At 44.7% G+C, this 15497-nt stretch overlaps 1 protein-coding gene across 1 annotated transcript; it reads left to right on the top strand.

Moving 5' to 3' along the window:
• The first annotated feature begins 485 nt into the window (after positions 1-485).
• On the top strand, positions 486-14554 carry LOC144135090 (uncharacterized). Its single transcript, XM_077667847.1, has 5 exons — positions 486-992; positions 2976-3257; positions 11428-11628; positions 12821-13078; positions 14243-14554. The coding sequence occupies exons 1-5, from the start codon at positions 681-683 to the stop codon at positions 14369-14371; spliced, it is 1182 nt and encodes a 393-aa protein (XP_077523973.1). The 5' UTR covers positions 486-680; the 3' UTR covers positions 14372-14554.
• Positions 14555-15497: the final 943 nt, after the last annotated feature.

Below are 15497 nucleotides of genomic sequence, written 5' to 3'. Positions count from 1 at the left end.
GAAACCGTTTATGAACGCAATTTTTTCACATAATGTAAGAGTTCATTATAACAATCAATATATCCACAGATCTCCTGACGGTAGTATTGTACTTTTTTTCTATTCACGCTTTTGCTATCGTCAAACGCGTTCCTCATTGGTAGTTATGGTGGTCTTAACTGTTCGATGCGATCGGTGGAAACACTGTAAAAGAAAGATTTTGCTTCTACATGTCAGAATAATGGATCATTACCTTCAATATTTTCATGATAGTGTCTTGCAATTTTCCAGTTTTCGAAACTTTTACCCGAGAAAGCTCGACTTGCTCTCTCCTTCCGTCTTTCACCTATACCCTTCACTGCGCAGAGCAGTATATCAGCACTTTTCAAATGCCGGCTAAATTATTTGCGTTTCATAAATGAATTCTCTCTCTCGCTTTTTCATATTCAGGCAACTGTCAATCTTGGTTCCGAGGAGTGACACGAAGAAGATGAACAGCAGCTCGTGCAAAGACAAAGAAGAAGGCGAAGAGGGCGGGTACAGCCTGCTGCGAGGAGCGCTTCGCAGCCAGCGGCCGCCCGGAACGGGGCCTGTGACTCTTGCCCCTGTCGCCGCACCTTCGTCCTGACCCAAAATTCGCACCCGCGCATCCGAGCCATCAGTAATCAAGGAACAACACCAGGAGCATCCACGTACCAGTCATGGCCGACTCGCGCCAAGGAGGGTCCACGGATGCGGCCGCCCCCGTACACGACATGGAGGGAGGGGACATCGACGACTGGGAACTGCTGCCGACGCTGCAGTCCAGCCCCGACGAAGAGGACGGAGGCGACAGCAGGAAGGAGCCGACGTCTCTGCGGGGCGAGCGCAGTCACCACGATGGGGCCCGGGATGAGCTGACTACGCGCGCCGATCAAGGCTGCGGTAACGGGCGGTCTGGTGGAGGCATTCCCTCACGACTGCAGCCCTGGGCCGCCACGATTGATCGAGTTGTGTACGCCGGCATCTTCGGGGTGAGCTGATGCGGTTTGCACTGTATAGTAGGCCGCTTCTAAGTACGACAGCAATCGTGTGTTTCCTTTCCTCATAACGCATAGTCATTGCAATCTCCATTTGCCCTTTCCCAAAGAAGGCGAGTATAGAAAGCTGAGGTCTTTACAAACTTCGCAATAATAGATCTCTCTTCTGTGCAGAGGAAAAAGTGGCGTCACAGAGGCTCGCTACTTTGGTCAGATAAAACTTAGCTTGGTGGTATGTTCTAGCATCTTTATTTTATTTTACGCTACACAATTCTAGAAAACACAATGGGTTGTGGAATCGAACACGAGTTAATAATGGTCTATTGGAAAAAAAATTCAGGGGGCCACATTGTTGACCTAAAGTGCGGTGAGCCGCAAGCCTTTAGCCGCACGCCTTTAGCGCGGTATTGCTTCTTCTGTAACTGATGTGTGGTTAAGATGTTGATTAAGTACAGAATTGTTTTTGAATCTTAAATGCTGGAGACACTGGAGGGCGTTTGGGAGGCATCCGTCTTATTCGACGACTTTCCGCAAACTCTCTCTAGTGTCCTAGACAAGGAGAACTACATATGAGTTGGTAGGAAGTTGCGTAGTCGTTAGCACGCTCGGCTGCGGAACGGAAGGATGGTGGTGCAAATCCCATTGTGCACAAAGGTTTTTTTTTTTTCACATCGAGTTGCTGAAGAGCGTAACGGAAGGACGCACGGACGTACACGGTCGCGAGCATGAGCCATTAAAGGTTTTCACCTTAATACTGTCGAGGAAATGGATGTGGGCTGGACGCGCAAAGCGAACAACCCGCGTAACCGACTGTCCTTTGGTGCAGCGAGTTTATTCCAAGACGAGTGAAACTTAGAAGGGGTGGCAAGGAATCTGGTGAATTGATTAAGGCACGCAATTTGCGTGGATAGTTTTCGCGTCTGTGAGCGGGGCACAGACGTTACCAGGAGATAAATGTAAGAGACCTTTGTTTTGCTGTGCAAGTAGATAAGGTGGTGCTGTTTGCCACCTCTCATGACGACCTTTTATGTCGGCTCGCTTGTCTTGCCTACCTCCAACTGCCAGTATGCAGCTGCGATGAACAGTTCGTCCGTGCCCTGAGGCCGCATTATGTAACGTTTCATTTAGCTTTGATTCCATTTAGCCCTCTGCCATTGTTCGCTGCTCCCGGGGACGCTGGCAATGCGGATGACGTCACGCTAGTCGTGCCAGCCACCGCTCATGATTGATTCCTGTTGTATGCATTAAAAGCGTCCCACACTCATGCTGCACCGGCCAACGCCCACAATTGACAGAACACAATCATGCGATTTAAATGCTTAACGTGCTTCTTAGACACTCCTTGCGTATCCAAAAAGCAGCAGTGCTGTCTTTGTGCCATGAACTGGCGCAGGATGGTCCTTGTTAAAAGGCCGGTAAGTGTCGCGGCGGTGTCTAGCGATGCCGCCGTGCATAGGCTAGCTTTACCTGTGACTGGTCGTTTCCTTCGCCACATACTGCCACTTTCGTGATAAGTGACGTCGTGAACAAGCGAAATGAAAACGAATTGACACCTTATAGACCACTCCCTCTCTTTGCTTTCGCGTTCACGTGATTAACTCTAGAAATTTATGAAGCGTAATAGGAATAATTATGTTAATAGCTTAGAAAGCAGCGACTGGATTTCTGTTGGTTTTCTTGCTTATCCACCTTTAGTGACTATACAGATGCTAAGCAGAATGAACTGTATTTTGAATGTGCATATTCATAAATATCTCGAGCAGCGGAGGATACAGCGAAGATTGTTTGTAGCGAAGAATTTCTTTTACCTTGGCACTTTTTACCCTGAGACTAATCATCAACCACGAGCCTGCGGGCTTAAGTTTTCACTCACTTTCGCTAGTTTTGTTATCAGCAAGTGTGTTTTGTTCAGGGACCTTAGACCTCATAAGAGCCGCACATCACGCTTGTCTGCCCCTGTCTTTGCGTTGCCCGCAGTACCTGCCTCTCATCGCATTTCTGCACGGGATGTGGTTTCACAAGAGTCCTCGCTCCGTGTCGCTGCCAACCGAGGAGCTGCAGATTCCGGTCTTCTTCGTGTTGATGTCAATCGTTCACGTTGGTGCGGTGCACATCTTGATGGGCACAATTACGAGCTGGATGCGCCAGGCAAACCTCGGCTTGCCCTTCGGCGTATTTCTCCACATCAAGCTGCTATTAAGGCTGTCGCTGTTCGCCCCGGCCAAGATAGGTGTTACCATGCTGGCATCTGGCATTAAGGTGAGCGGCGGTTTCGCGCGACGCAGTACATGGCGCAATTAACGGCACAAATGATTTGCAGGCGAATTCGTGGTCCCGCTGAATCTAATTATCGGCTGCGAAATGTGACGGCGGGTCATCTAGGTGCAATAAAGAGCTCACGTTTTGAGCCACAAGCGTAGAAATTGAATGTCCGCCTTTCGAACCCTTATTACAACCCTATAATTAATGCGATAATAATCCCTAGAGAAGACAACTTTCCAATTCTTATATCTTTAGAGCAACGTACCTAGGTTGAAAAAAATTTAAATGGTCTTAAAAGATTGTTCATAAGTCATGTCGGGTCTTCATATTCATATGTCCATATCGTGACACTGCACTGCTTTTAGCTTTGTCGCATAGGAAGTAGATATATAATTAAATAAAATGTAAGCATTTAACGACTTACCTTTTTAGTTTATGTACGAGTTTTTTAGTTTCACTTTGCTGCTTCTTAACTTCGGGGAAGAAACGCTGAGCTAAAAAAAACGTTAGAAACTTAATTGGACACTGCTCAGAGAGCTATAGAAAAGAAAATGATGTGACGTTAGGAGAGAGAGAGAGAGAGAGAGAGAGAGAGAGAGAGAGAGAGAGCGAGAGAGAGAGAGAGAGAGCAGAGATTGCTAGGGAACAAATGCTAAATATCTTAGCTGAAGCCAGATGAAGAAGCGAGCATTGGCACTGCATGTGTTGCGAAGGGAAGATAACCGATTGGCACTTATAGAGGGTTCCCTACTGAAAAAAGTATATTGGTTTGAATGGGTTAGCAAATAAGATTAAGATACACTTGGTTTGGCTCTATAGGATGAACGTCCCAAAGTGGCTCAGGCTATGAGGGCCGCCGTAGTGGAAGGCTCCGGATAATTTTGATCACCTGGGGTTCTCAACGTGCATGGACACCGCACAGTACACGGACCTCTAACGTTTTTCCGCCATCGAAATGCCACCGCAGCGGGCGGGATCGAACCCGCGACTTTCATGTGCTGTGGGATGTAAGTGCATGCTAATTAACCGTGAGTGGTAGAAATTATCCGGAGCCCTCCATTAAAGCGTCCCTCAAAGCCTGAGTTACTTTGGGAACTTAATCCTATAAAGTCAAGCGAAATGTGTCATAATACTATTTCCCGACCTATTCAAACCTATACACATTTTTCAATAGGGTTGAACCAGAGATGGTGGATGTCAGTGCACATTAAAGAACCCCAGGTGGTCGAAATTTCCGGATCCCCTCACTACGGCGCCCCTCATAGCCTGAGTCGCTTTGGGATGTTAAGTGCCCATAAACCAAATCATCAAAGATGGTCGCAAACCTAGTAGCGGGCTGCTAAGAGTCATGTTGGCGGTCGAGATTGTAGGGATTCAAGGCAAAGGTTTGCAACAACAGGCGCGGAAGAGTGGTATTTTAGGTTGATAGTTGTGGCCTTTATCCTTGAGTGGACTTACGCTGATGAAACATTTTAAATCGTTCATGCTCGCTTGAAAAAAAAAAACTGGAAAGCGCGCAATCACTGCCACCACACTAGAGCTAAAATGAGGCACAGGAACGTTCATACCGAGAACATTTTTTTTGTGCTAGTTTTTCACGCTAGATTTGAGGTCACTATACGCGGCTTGTCGCAGTAAGACACCGTGTGTCTGCTTTAACTGTTCAACGCAAATTATATTTCAGTAGTAACCAGAACTGGCACCATATAATTGAATGTGGTGTATATCAGGGGACAGCACTACTCACAGGCATACATAGAGAATGTCAGGTTTGTCACTGTTTGATGAGACTGATTGATCGCGTAATTGCTTATGCGATTGGAGACAGCGTTTTAACTATTATCAACTCGTTTTAATTATCCTCCCTATTACCACCACGTCTCGTGAGAGCACAGATCTCTTTGTTCGACCTACACCTTGACACTATAATCCCTTCTCTTCCATATCTCTGATATGTCAGACCAGTATTTTAGTCATTGTTCACAGGCGGCAGGTGCATAGCGGAGTTGCAGGCGCCTTTTAAAATTTGGGAGATTCTAGCTCAGCTACAGTTTACAGAAAACAGACGGTAGCGTATTCACAAGGGCGATGTATTCGTAAACCCGGCAAGAGCGACATCTCACGAGATGACGCTTTCGTCACGTCTTCAAGACAGGACATAGTGATTTTTTTGCTCTACTGGCACAAACAATGCCCTCTTCTCATCCTCCGGGGCTGCTTGGAGGAGGGGTCCGGAGTCTTCTTCGCACGTTTGGAAAGTTCAAAACACAGGCAGGTTGAATGGCGTAGAGCGATTCAATTACTCCCATGTTTTATTTCGCTCCACCTCTTAGGCTGCCTGCTCCACAAGCTAAAGCGATCGAAAAATTGCAGTTTTTGAACGCACATTTTAATAAACTGTGTATAAAATAAAAATTGCTCTAGATTATTTACCGGACGCACTCGTAACTCACGTGGTTATCAAGCTATAATAACCTCTTACGCATCATTTCAATGCAAAAGCAAAGGTTTAGTGTTCCTACTCGTTAGGTATCTTGTACGTTTTAGGCATTAATGTGCGTGTTTAGGGAGTCGAAAAGGCTTGGAACTTGAACATCGAACTGAGGCACGTGCTAGGGCCTTAATTCGTTGCTTTTTTTTCTGAAATCAGTAACCCGTCTTGATCAGTTCAGTACATTGCGAGACTGATATAGCATTGCAGTTTTGCTTTATCCGGGCCCAGCGTTGGACAAGTGTGTCTTTTTAGTTTTCAGGGAATATCTTGAGACGCGATTGCATGCACAGTTGATCGTTCTAAACATATTGCCGTTTTAAAGTGTTCAGTAAGCGTAATTATTTATGTGGTTGTAATATTAGAGTGCGCGTAGCTTCCCTGTACGCCTTCTCCTTGTGGGTGAAAAAAAGGATTAGCTGTGCGTGATACCAAAATCGCCAAATGAAGCAAAACTGACTTTTCCGTCATGTGACAATACATTAGCATAAATAGCACTCTCAAAAATCCTTGTTGCCCTACACATACAACTGAAAATAACATTCAACGGTTGAGCAAGCATGCCTGTGTTAGTTTCTCATGTCAGGGATAAAAACATAGTAAGCAATCCCACCAAGATGCTTGTTTTTAGAAAATTTACGCCTGAGAAAGACTGCGTGCAGCTTTAACTCATAACTAACTGTTATTTTTATTTTAAAATGCTCTTTAGTGCCACAAGCACAGGCATACTACGACAAAATGTTTGGTTTGGTTTATGAGGGTTTAACGTCCCAAAGCGACTCAAGCTATGAGGGACGCCGTAGTGAAAGGCTCCGGAAATTTCGACCACCTGGGGTTCTTTAACGTGCACTGACATCGCAGAGTACACGGGCCTCTAGTATTTCGCCTCCATCGAAATTCGACCGCCGCGGCCGGGACCGAACCCGCGTCTTTCGGGCCAGCAGCCGAGCGCCATAACCACTCAGCCACCGCGGCGGCCTACGACAAAATGTGTCAAGAATGAAGGTCGCCCTACTTACTGCGGAAAGTAACGGTCAGAAGTTTAGAATCTCTATGATGCTACGCTTGTTAGTTCACTGTGCGTAACCTAAATATTGAACATCGATTGAAATATACGACGCTGTGAAAGCAACCTCAGCAGTCTATTAGGTCAGACATAGCTGACTTGAAAGCACGACTGGAGAACACAGAGACACTAATACACAGCTTTGGTGTGCGTTTGACAGACCTCGAGAGCAAAGTAAACGCGATGCAGGGAAAGATTATCTCGAACGAGGGAGTTAACTCAGCTTTAACAGACATACAGGTGACTCTCCAATCGCAGCATGCAAAATTAGTCGATCTGGAAGATAGAAGTCGCAGATCGAACTTAATTGTTTTCGGAATCGCAGATATACCTGACGAAACAGAAACCGACTTAAGAAATAAAGTTATAACAGAAACATTCGAGCATAAACTGGGCGTTACCTGTTCGTCTGTCGCTCGTATTCATAGACTTGGAAAGCCTAAACCAAATCGACCAATTATTCTTTCTTTCCAAGATTTCCGAGAGAAGCAAGCCGTCTTGTTAAACGCAAAAAAACTGAAGGGAACAAACACTTATATTCAGCAGGATTATTGCGCAGACACGTTAAGGAAACGCAAGTTGCTTTGGGACAGCTCTAAACGTGAAAGAGACGCTAAGGAAAAGGTGTCACTTGCATATGATAAACTTAGAATCGGCGACAAGACCTTTCTTTGGGATGACGCGTTGAACACCAGAAAAGAGCTGCCGAAACCGAAAAGGTTATCTTCTTCTAGCTAGCAGTCCGAGCCTTGCCAGCTACGCTTGCTGTCTCTAAATACTCGCAGTATCGTAAATAAAGCAGATAAGCTTGAAAATCTTTTGTTGCTGTATGCCCCCCATCTTTGTGTTATCACTGAAACTTGGTCGAACGAGTGGATTCATGACGATGAAATAGTTCCACCAGCTTATCAGTTGTATAGAAGAGATAGAGGCTCTCGGGGCGGCGGTGTAGCAGTCATCGCGAAAAAGGGAATTAACATAGACGTTCTTGATCAAATCCACAATCACGAAAGTTTATTCTTAAGAGTGGTGTGGTCGGGAGTGACTTTTGTTCTTGTCACGGTTTACCGCTGTCCTGATTCAAAAGACGATTACATGATTCAGTTATATGATGATGTTGTAAAGCTGCAAGGTAAAAATTTAATAATCACTGGAGACTTCAATTTGCCAAGTATTAATTGGAACGACCTTAATTATGGATGCTCCACTTCTTCGGACGCGCTACTGGACATTATGCTTTCTCTTAACCTGGATCAAGTAGTAAAAGTAAACACAAGAGAGAATTCAATCCTTGACCTTCTGTTCGTTAGTGAAATTTTTTGCAGTGGAAATGTATCCGTTGAGACTGGAATTTCAGATCATGAACTAATTTTTTTCACGTGGGCTAGGGCTCTTGATAAGCAGAAAAACACTTCTGCAGAAAACTTAATTAAGGATTTTAATCGAGCCAATGATGTGGAAATAATAGACTATTTGGATACTCACCTTTGCGTTCCGGTGACTAACGTTGAAAGCGCATGGAAGTTGTTTCGTAATACTGTCACATACTGTGTAGAAAATTTTATTCCATTAAAAAGAGTGCGTAAACGTCGCTCAAACCCATGGATTACGAGAGAGATAATTCACTGTGGGCGCAAAATAAAACGAATGCGGAAGAAAGCTAAGACAGGAAGTGAGCGGCTAAAACTTCTGAAGAATAATTTATTGACAATGATTAAGAAAGCCAGAAATAATTTTTTCAGTTACAGGTTGGAGGAGTTCATTAAAAGTGACCCTTCAAAATTCTGGCGATTTCTTGGGCAAACTAAAACAGACGTTTCGAAAATAAAAGTCGCTGGCAGAACACTGACTGACCCCTGTAGTATAGCAGAAAGTTTTAATCGCTACTTTCAAAGTGTATTCTCGGAACCGGATGAATTTGTGCATAGATCACCCGCATCTGTTTCTTCACAAGAAATTGTAATCACGCGCGAGGGTGTTCTGGCGATGGTTTTGAATGTCAATACCAGGAAATCTGGTGGACCTGATGGCATTCCTAATTTGTTTCTGAGACGCTATGCAGAGCAGGTTTCTGGATTCCTTACGGATCTTTTTAACTTATCAATGAGTTCATGTGATATACCAGATGACTGGCGAAAGGCACGCATTGTTCCTATACATAAAAAAGGGAGTCGCCTATTAGTAACGAACTATCGCCCAGTTTCTATCACTAGCCAATGTTGTAAGATGTTGGAGCATGTTATAGCAAGTTACCTTCAGAAATTCCTTGCTGAACAAAACACACTTTCCCCTTACCAGCATGGTTTCAGAAAAGGCCTGTCTACTGTCACACAGTTGGTCTCAACAGTTCATGAATTTTTGAGTATTCTTGACACTTCTGGACAGTTAGATGTGTTGTTTTTAGATTTCTGTAAGGCCTTTGACAAAGTGCCTCATGGTAAATTATTGTCGAAGTTGCAGCGCCTTGGTCTTCCATCTGACATAATAGGATGGATTTATGCTTATCTTAAAGACAGACAACAATTTGTTCAAATTAAAAATTACTCATCCGGCATGCTTTCTGTTACCTCCGGAGTTCCCCAGGGAAGTGTTCTCGGACCATTGTTATTTTTACTTTATATAAATGACTTAGTAGATGTTTTACCAGGTGATGTTTCAATCAGGTTATTCGCAGACGATTGTGTTGTTTTTAAAAAGATCTCGAGCACGGAAGACCACACTTCTCTACAGGCTGCCTTGAATGCTATTGATCTTTGGTGTCAAGAGTGGGGCATGGAATTAAACGGGGAAAAAACTGTTCTGCTCCGCGTTACAAGAAAGAAACACCCCAGCATATTCACATACGAAATAGGCAAGACTATGATCTCTGTAGTTGATAAATATAAGTATCTAGGAATAACCCTCACAAATAATCTATCATGGTCCATTCATATCACAGATATTTGTGCTTCCGCTTTTCAAAAATTATGCTTTTTGAAACGAAAGCTTGAAAATGCTCCCGTTAGAACAAAACTTTTAGCCTATAACACATGCATAAGATCGAGACTGGAATACGCGTCGGTGCTGTGGGATCCCTACACCAAAAAGGACATAGAAAAATTGGAACGCATTCAAAGAAAAGCAGTGAGGTTTATATTTGAAAAATATAGAAGACTAGATTCTCCTTCACTACTCATGCAACAACATAAAATTCCAACATTAGCAATACGCCGGAAAATAAATCGACTTCTGCTCCTTCATAAATTTTTGTCAAGTAAAGTCCCGTTTAAACTTTCAGACTGCATTCAGAAAGCTACCACCAGGCGAACAAGGCACACTACTCAATACACACTGGCTCCGATTTTTGCAAAAACCAATTCTTACCAGAACAGTTTTTTCCCCAAAACAGTGAATGAATGGAACAAACTACCACCGAGCATTTTTGAATCGAATAACTTTCTATCAGAACTGGAAAGTCTTTTTTTTTTCCCAGGTAAAGGCGCCTTGATTGCACTGTATTCTTGTACTGTACCATGTCATTTTCTCACTCTTTCTATATTAATGCCTCTTTACGTTGTACTTTTGTATCTCGGACTGATGTCCTTTTTCTTGTATATTTTTGTTCCAAATTTTATTGTGGTCAAGTATTCATTTGTTGCCAGACTTACTGGTGTTGAATTTCTGGACATTTTTCTTTTGTTTGTGTAGCCTTTTTACTTTGAATTCTTTGTAAAATGCCCCTCCTGCTAGGGCCAAAGCATTGGCCTGCAGTATGGTTAAATAAATAAACGAAAACTCATAAATAAAAGTTTTTCCAAACCTAAAAGCGAATTTATAGCCCGCGCGTGTAGTCATACGTACTATCAGCAAAAAAATTAAAATGCGATCAAGAGAACTGAAGTGCCGACATAAAAAAATAGATTAACTCTTGGACAAGAAAAAGAAGTGATATTATTTATGAGGTTTAACGAACCAAAGAGGGTCAGGCTATGAGAGACGCCATAGTGGAGAATTACGATTAATTTCTACCACCTGGGGTTCTGCACTGACATTGCACAGGACACGGTCCCCTAGCACTTCGCCTCCATCGAAATGCTGCCGCCGCGGCCGGGATCGAACCCGCATCTTTCGAGTCAGTAGACGAGCACCATAACCGAAATGGAAGGGAGTTCATAGACACCTGTAAAGGAAAGTCTTCATTGCTTCGACCTGAAATTAACAAGCGTTAGTATTGAGCTTTCCCCATCAATGATCATCTTAATCGGGCGTTCGTGTTTCAGTTTTCTTGTGCGCGTTGCATTTGTTGCTGATAGCGCACTCACGTGCGCATAGAGCGCACCCTGAGCAGGAACCTAAAGCAGGAACGCTGCTAAGCTGGTTTGTTGATTGCGCGTGGCCTAAACCTTGAAGTTTGAAACAAATGTAAGATTGAAGTGTGCCTGTCCTGTCTATTACGTGTATTTTGTTAGTTAAGCCGTCTCTGTTCCGATATCACCAGCTGCTTTTGTGCAGCATATTGCAGCTGGAGGCTTGGAACACGAAAAATATGACCTTTTTTTTTCGTCTCTTCATAATGAAGCTGTTTTGAGGGCAATCTAAAACGAAGCCCTTGACTGGTGTTTTCTCTTTAGGTAATATCAGTCCAAATGGTTGACGCGGTGACCTTGGACGCCCAAGAGAGCTACAAGAATTGCCTCGGCAACCTCGCTTGCCTGCCGCGTACGATGGCAGACCTTCACGGCTTGAAAGGCCACTCCAAGGAAGGATTGCTCCGGGCTGGCGCCTGCCTTTACGAGCTGCTGTCTACATCAAAGAACGGCGAGCTGATGCAGGTATACGGACCAAGCTGGTCTAAACTGTTCTGCTGAACAGGACTACTTCGTCTAGTCTGATCTCCTTCACAAAAATAGACCATGTCCTCTTCCTCAGGCCTCGCTAGGCAATCGAGTTTGGTGGAGAACTTGGTAGCGCTATCATCTCAGATTTTGGATGGTTACTTTCCAGGTGGCAAGAGCCTTGCAGCATCGAATGAAACTAACGCAGTTTCAAATCTGCTGGAAAACATTGAGACCTGTATTGACGACGTCCAAAAAAAAAGAAGACAAAGAAGTTTTAGAAAGCAGCCACATCAATTTATATGCTGAGTGATGTCTTGTTAGCTACGTATAATTGCCTCTCACTGGAGCAAAACTTGTAGATTCGCAATGCTCGTCATTGCCTGTCACGCATGGCGCAGACGCAGATACACACGCTTGTGAAAAATTTTTGGGAGGTCTCGAGTGGCCAACTTGTAGGAAATATAACACCCTCGAATGATTGCCTGTAAAGTTGTTTTATACCTAATACTGTTTTCCCTAATTTCGACTCCGGAAGATTTGAGAGTCTTGCTGGACCTGTAACCCTCAGTCAAAGTCACTCTTTTTAGTCTCAGGCTGAAGCAAAGACGTAAACGCCTAGAGAGAGTTGCGACATAATGAAGCTGTCAGTAACCGCTCTGGCACACTCTCGTAACCAGGGATCTAAACAGAGCCCTGATCACTCGAAGCGCCGCAGACAGGGAGTCCTTTGGTACCAGTTCTCCCTCTGCGCTTCTCGACACTATGATTTCAGCCTTGTGACTAAGTACCAATGAACAGTATGAAACAGCACGACATCCGTGCGAAGCGCCTAAAATATTCCTCTTTCGGTGTGCAGTACTTATTAAAGTTCATCGACACACCAGTTGTGCCCTTTAGGTCGTCTGCTGCTAGCTCAAACAGAGACAGAATAAATCTGACAGGTGCAGACCAGAAGAGGTCATGGCACTGATGCATTATACAAGTGAAGGTATACAACCATCCTCTAACGCATTCTGACAGCAGAAGGTGAGCGTTGGCAGTTTTACTCCTTGCAGAAGCAGGAGAGGCCACTGAGGTTCAGTCCTCTTTCTGATAAAGCAAACAGCTACTAGAAAGAAAGCAGCCGGCTCCCCTGTTCCGTGGTGGAGTCAACTTTTAAAGCATGCGCGCCGTTTGCTTCTTGCAGTTGCCCCGCGACAGCAATGGACCGCACATGCAGAATTTCCTACAAAGTGACGCCCTCGGGTCCTGCCTGTGGGTGTTCGCGCTGTGTGTGGTGCTCCTTGAGATTGGTGCCCTGCTGAAGATTTCTGTGGATGACGTCGCCGCCTTGGTGGCTCTCTACAGACGCTACGCGAAGGAGCAGTGCAGAGGAGCAACTACTCGGAGGGACGCGTTCAACGCAGCGTCGCGCCAATGCTTGCGAAGGGCACACTACCCGCTGGTATGTGTTAGAGGGAAGAGGGGCCATATAGTGTAAAGCTGGGCTAGTCGGTGGCTGTGAACTCTAGGAGACAGAGCAACGCTGGCATTGAACGCATAACGCATTGTGATAGGTCAGATTGCAGGAATCTACAGATGTGCAATAGGGGTAACCTCGTTCAAAAAAGCTTTGTGGTTGGTTGGTTGGTTTAAAGTGATGAGGAGCGGAAGTACATTAGAGGAGACACTGGCCATTGGCGTAGGTCTCTCTGTGAGAGTCTGCATAAAGCTTGAAGAAATGTCACGTATTGCACGCGTGGGAATGTCGCTTACTTAGAACAGGGTGACGAGCAGCAACGCTTACTGGGAACCCACTGCCCATTGTTATGGTCGCGATAGTAGCCTGTACAAATCTGCACAAAGGTCATGAGTGGTCAGACAGTAGAAAGTGGCGGGCTTGTTACTTCTATCGATGACATTCACGTTGAGAAAGCTATGTTTTTATTAATTTTACTCCGTTTTAGCTGACGACTAGTTAAGCCGATACCGGTTTCAGCGATTTCGAAAATACAGATATTCTAGGCTCTGTGGCTAAGAGGATTCAAGCAATAGACAGTTTTAGCGTAACACAGTAACCCGTTGCCTTTACGACCGTTGCCAGGCTTGCCTAGCCACATTTGCCGTACGATAGCAGGTGCCGTAGTTATGTCTTTACTGTACGGCGGTGCTAAAACTGCTAATTTCGTGCGCTTTTCGACAACCGCCCGGCTATTAAGCGCGCCCAGCAACGACCATTAATAAACGTCACTCCGTTGCCTAGGCTAAACATGTTTTGAAATTCTATAAACTGGCATGGCTCCGACTAATGGCCGTTTAAACATCTTTGAATGGCAACGAAGCATCTATTTGTAATAGTTGCACGGCCAACTATTACAATTTTGTTGTTCATTCTACTGTAGATAACGTGAATCACCTTTTTTTCTGACGTCCGCCAATACTGAAATCACTATGGGAAACGAGCAATTCATAAACCTATAAAATCCTCCTTTAAGAATTTGTAGCGGGGTTCGCTGAGACACCTGGTGCAAAGATATTACACCGTAACTCTACTTTGAATGCAGCTGTATGCATCCAAGAAAACTGAATTTGGCACGTCATTATAAATAAAATTGCTTTCTGCTTGCAGGTGGACCGACTCATTATATGGTTGATGGGGGTGACTAAGTTCTTCACCAAGGGTCCGCAGCAACCGTCTAGTCAACCAGACCCGAAGATAACAAATAAGTCTCCCCCAACAGCCGCCGACAGTTGTTAGAGGAATCACCGCCGCAGGAAGGAGCAAATATTTAACTTTTGTCATCCTGAAATTGACATGCGGGCAAAAAAATGAGATTGATCTTGGGCGGCGTCGAGCACCTCCCGGTAACACCATAGAGACAGCCGGTCCGTTACACTGAAGGGCGACTCCGTCAAATTATATAAAGTGCGCTCTTGTTGACTCCGCGTCTGCCTTCACTGCAAAGTGGGTTTCTAAAGTTCGTTCTAGCACATGCCTAGAGCATATTCTGTTTGTTCTCACTAGATGACAGTAGATGATGTGTGGGCACGGGATATAATTGCACCTATAGTAGGATGCAACTTAAAATCTGATTTTGTTTACAGTTGTGCTTGGCAACGGGCTAAAACAGTGCGCAGCTGTGGCTGCGCACTGCGCACTGCGCAACCGTGGCCCATTGTTCACCGCTGTTTTATTTAAGTTGTATCCTTCTATATGTGGCCTGTTGTGGGCACGTGCAAACATACCCATACATAACCAGAGAGGTAGAAATATTACGCTGTCGTTCAGAGGAAATCGATGATGCGACCATCGATCATCGAGCACTGAGGTGTGTCAAGTCTTCTCTTTGTCGTCTCCTGCGTTGCCGTGCTAATTGGCAAATCAGTGTAGAGGTACGCTTATATGAATCGGGACAGCTCCTGCGATAAAATAAGAAAAGTTCAGGTGCCTCCTCTTTCTTGCAAAAACTCTGAGAGCTCGAATTTCTAAATTTTACTTTCAGTACCTTTCATGTGTATATTTGACATTGACCTAGCTGCAGTGGCGGACCTTGGCTTAACTGACGAATCTCAAAGAAGCTACTTATTCTTCAGCACAGAAATAAAGCCATATTTATGTCTTTCAGTATTTATGCTTCCAAATCGACGTGACCATTCATCATCGAGCAGGGCATCATCTCAGCCGTATTCATCGTTAGCTGAATCGTGGCGGGCACTGCCTCAGATAAGAATTGCTGAGAAGCTTAAGAGCCACCTTCCCTTAATGAACCCCGGTCTCCTATGCCCCCAGAGAAATACCGGTGAGTCATCACGAGGCTGAAGTCTGAAACCAGGTTCTGGACTGCGTAAAAATTTCCCATAAAAGAACTGGTAGCGTCTGGCTC

This window comes from Amblyomma americanum, chromosome 5 (assembly GCF_052857255.1).
Source record: "Amblyomma americanum isolate KBUSLIRL-KWMA chromosome 5, ASM5285725v1, whole genome shotgun sequence".
In the NCBI taxonomy this organism is placed as follows: Eukaryota; Metazoa; Arthropoda; class Arachnida; order Ixodida; family Ixodidae; genus Amblyomma; species Amblyomma americanum.
Note: the sequence above shows the minus strand (reverse complement) of the source record. Positions and strands in the feature narration are given on the sequence as shown.

Bases quoted from the DNA above. Each gene is read 5' to 3' on its own strand.
- LOC144135090 (XM_077667847.1), top strand. From the start codon at position 681: ATGGCCGACTCGCGCCAAGGAGGGTCCACGGATGCGGCCGCCCCCGTA. The intron at 11,629-12,820 runs GTATACGGACCA...TGCTTCTTGCAG, and splicing joins AGAACGGCGAGCTGATGCAG to TTGCCCCGCGACAGCAATGG. The intron at 13,079-14,242 runs GTATGTGTTAGA...TTCTGCTTGCAG, and splicing joins GAAGGGCACACTACCCGCTG to GTGGACCGACTCATTATATG.